The following is a 2629-nucleotide window of genomic DNA, read 5'->3' as shown; positions in this document are numbered from 1 at the left end:
CAGACTTTGAAGAGCTTTTCCTGTCTGAGCTGTCCCTGGAATGACTGCACTTGCCAGGAGTTGAGGCGTAGATCAGCACTGGAGCGGGACGGTTTCGGGCTGGTTTCTTCAGAACTTGTCTGAGCAAGAGCAGGTAAAGGGGGGCAGAATTCTCATTTCGAGCATGTTCTGTGCAATGTGTTTTTAAGGCTGCCATGAAAAGGCAGAAAAGTCAGTAAGGCTGCCTTTATCTTGGTAAGGACAGCAGCTTCAAAAATGTAAATATGGAAACGCTTGCTCACAAAGAGCTGCTGGGCCTCAGTGATGCAACAGGATGGACTCACTCGAGCTGCGTTTGTTTTTGTGCAAAGCCATGTGGAAAATCAGGAGCTGAAAAAAGATGGTAAAAGCTCCAGACACAGAAGTTACATCTCCTGTTACTGGCGTTAGTTATTTCTGTTCTAAATGCACCCCTCATGAGGCAGAGGGGTGCATTTAGAACACATTCTCACTGCTTGTGGGAATGTGTTTAGATGTTAATTGTAAAGACAGACACTGCAAACAGTTTACAAGGGGGAAAATCTGTGCTGCTCCTGGAGTGGGAAGTTTGTTTAGGATGTTTAGATTGTTTAGCAGTTCCCAAACTGCTGGGAAGGGGTGAGCTAGGAGCTAATGCATCCTGGTGTGTTAATGGTTGTGTCGATTAACCCCATACTCTGTCCTCTACTTCTGTACTCCTCCAGACAGTCTGTTGCCTGTGCAGCCTGGGGCACTCCAGGGGTTCTTAAATCTCCCTTCAGCCTCCTTCCTATTACTGTTCTTGATCATTCTTTTATTTCAGCTGTAATGAGGCCATTCTGCAGTGGTGCATGATTTTACATATCTTTGGAAAACAGAACAATACAAAACAAACAAACAAAAAAAGCATTCAAATGGCCTCTTGTTGTATTTTTTGGGTTTTTTTTTGGTGTGTGTTTTGTTTGTTTGTTTGTTTGTAAAGTCACTATTAAACCTGCAGCAAAACTTTCCATCCCAAAGGTTTTTTTTTGAGTGGTGGGAACCTGGAGTTTGGCTGCATCATGCAACAGCCATCACTGAAAAGCTCAGCCGCCTCTTCATTAACATGCAGCAGGTCCCTCAGCTGCTGGCCCCGCTCCCTCCCTCCACCGTCAGCAGCTCGGAGGTGCCAAAGGTCTTCTGGAAGCCCTACATCCACACCGGCTACCGGCCTGTGCAGCAGACCTGGCGCTACTACTTCTCGACACTCTTCCAGCAGCACAACGAGGCCATCAACGTCTGGACCCATCTGCTGGCAGCGCTCATCCTGCTGCTGCGGTTCCAGCAGCTCTCGCAGAGGGTGGATTTTGGGCAGGACCAGCACGCCCAGCCCCTCCTCATCATCATCGTGGCGTCCATCACTTACCTGACGTTCAGCACCCTCGCTCACCTTCTGCAGGCCAAATCCGAGTTCTGGCACTACAGCTTCTTCTTCATGGACTACGTGGGGGTTGCCATTTACCAGTACGGCAGCGCTCTGGTGCACTACTACTATGCCATCGAGCCGAGCTGGCACGAGAAGATCAAAGGGTTTTACATGCCGGCGGCCGTCCTGTTAGCGTGGCTGTCCTGCGCCGGTTCCTGCTACGCTAAATACCAGTGCCACCAGTCCGCTCACCTCCTGAGCCGGCTCTTCCAGGAGCTGCCCTCGGGCCTGGCGTACGCGCTGGACATCAGCCCCGTGGTCCATCGCATCTTCACCGCGCCGCCCTCCGCGCGGGCTGACCCGGCGCTACTGTATCACAAATGCCAGGTGCTGTTTTTCCTCATTGGTGCCTTTTTTTTCTCACACCCTTACCCCGAGAAGTGGTTCCCTGGGAAATGTCACTTTTTTGGGCAGAGCCATCAGATTTTCCACGTGTTCCTGGTACTCTGCACGCTGGCGCAGATCGAGGCGGTGGTGTTGGACTATGAGTCCAGGCGGCAGATCTACGCTGCTCTTCAGGGGGATTTGGCGCACAACTTCTCTGCCCTGTGCCTCTTCACTGTCACCTGCTCTGTGCTCACAGCTGCGTACATGGCCCGGAAGGTGAAGAACAAGCTGAGATTCAAAGAAGAGTAATTGCCCTGAAGGAGAAGCAGGTGAGCTCACCCCAACGGCTGATCCACATCCAGCTGTGGCCATCCTGGCATGGATCTGGACCCAAGCTTGGAGGAGAAGAGGAATGAAACCTCTGGTGAACTGGTACTCCATAGTGTTCTCTCTCGAGAGGGAAAGAGCTGCTTTTTATGCTTTTTTAAATTCAGAATTAGTTCCAGTTTGCTCTTAAAATGGTGCAGTGGTTTAATTAACATGTCTGAATAAATACTTGGAACAAAACGTGGTTAGTGCTGCAGCCCTGGCCCCTCACAGCGCTGGGCTGGGAAAGGCTCTTGGAAGCTGCCCTTGGAAGGTGAGGAGATGCCATCTGTCCCCCTGCTAGCGGCAGCAGACAGAGGGGAGCTTGTATAAACCACAACCCCGGGGAGCACATTTATTTAATGTAATTTCAGGCCCCTTTTCCAGGGCTCAGGGAGTCACAGGGCCCTGTCCCTCACCCAGGGAAAGGCACCGACCCTCGTCCCTGAGAGTGCAGAGACATAACGGGGCTGG

The 2629-nt window shown here is 51.4% G+C and overlaps 1 protein-coding gene across 1 annotated transcript; it reads left to right on the top strand.

The window, feature by feature from the left end:
- Positions 1-1102: 1102 nt before the first annotated feature.
- Positions 1103-2098, top strand: PAQR7 (progestin and adipoQ receptor family member VII). Its single transcript, XM_010081532.1, has one exon. It carries the CDS (start codon positions 1103-1105, stop codon positions 2096-2098), a length of 996 nt encoding a protein of 331 aa, XP_010079834.1.
- Positions 2099-2629: the final 531 nt, after the last annotated feature.

Source organism: Pterocles gutturalis, unplaced genomic scaffold, assembly GCF_000699245.1.
Source record: "Pterocles gutturalis isolate BGI_N339 unplaced genomic scaffold, ASM69924v1 scaffold32989, whole genome shotgun sequence".
NCBI classification, from domain to species: Eukaryota; Metazoa; Chordata; class Aves; order Pterocliformes; family Pteroclidae; genus Pterocles; species Pterocles gutturalis.
The sequence above is the reverse complement of the archived record's forward strand: the minus strand, read 5'-3'. Positions and strand labels throughout refer to the sequence as shown.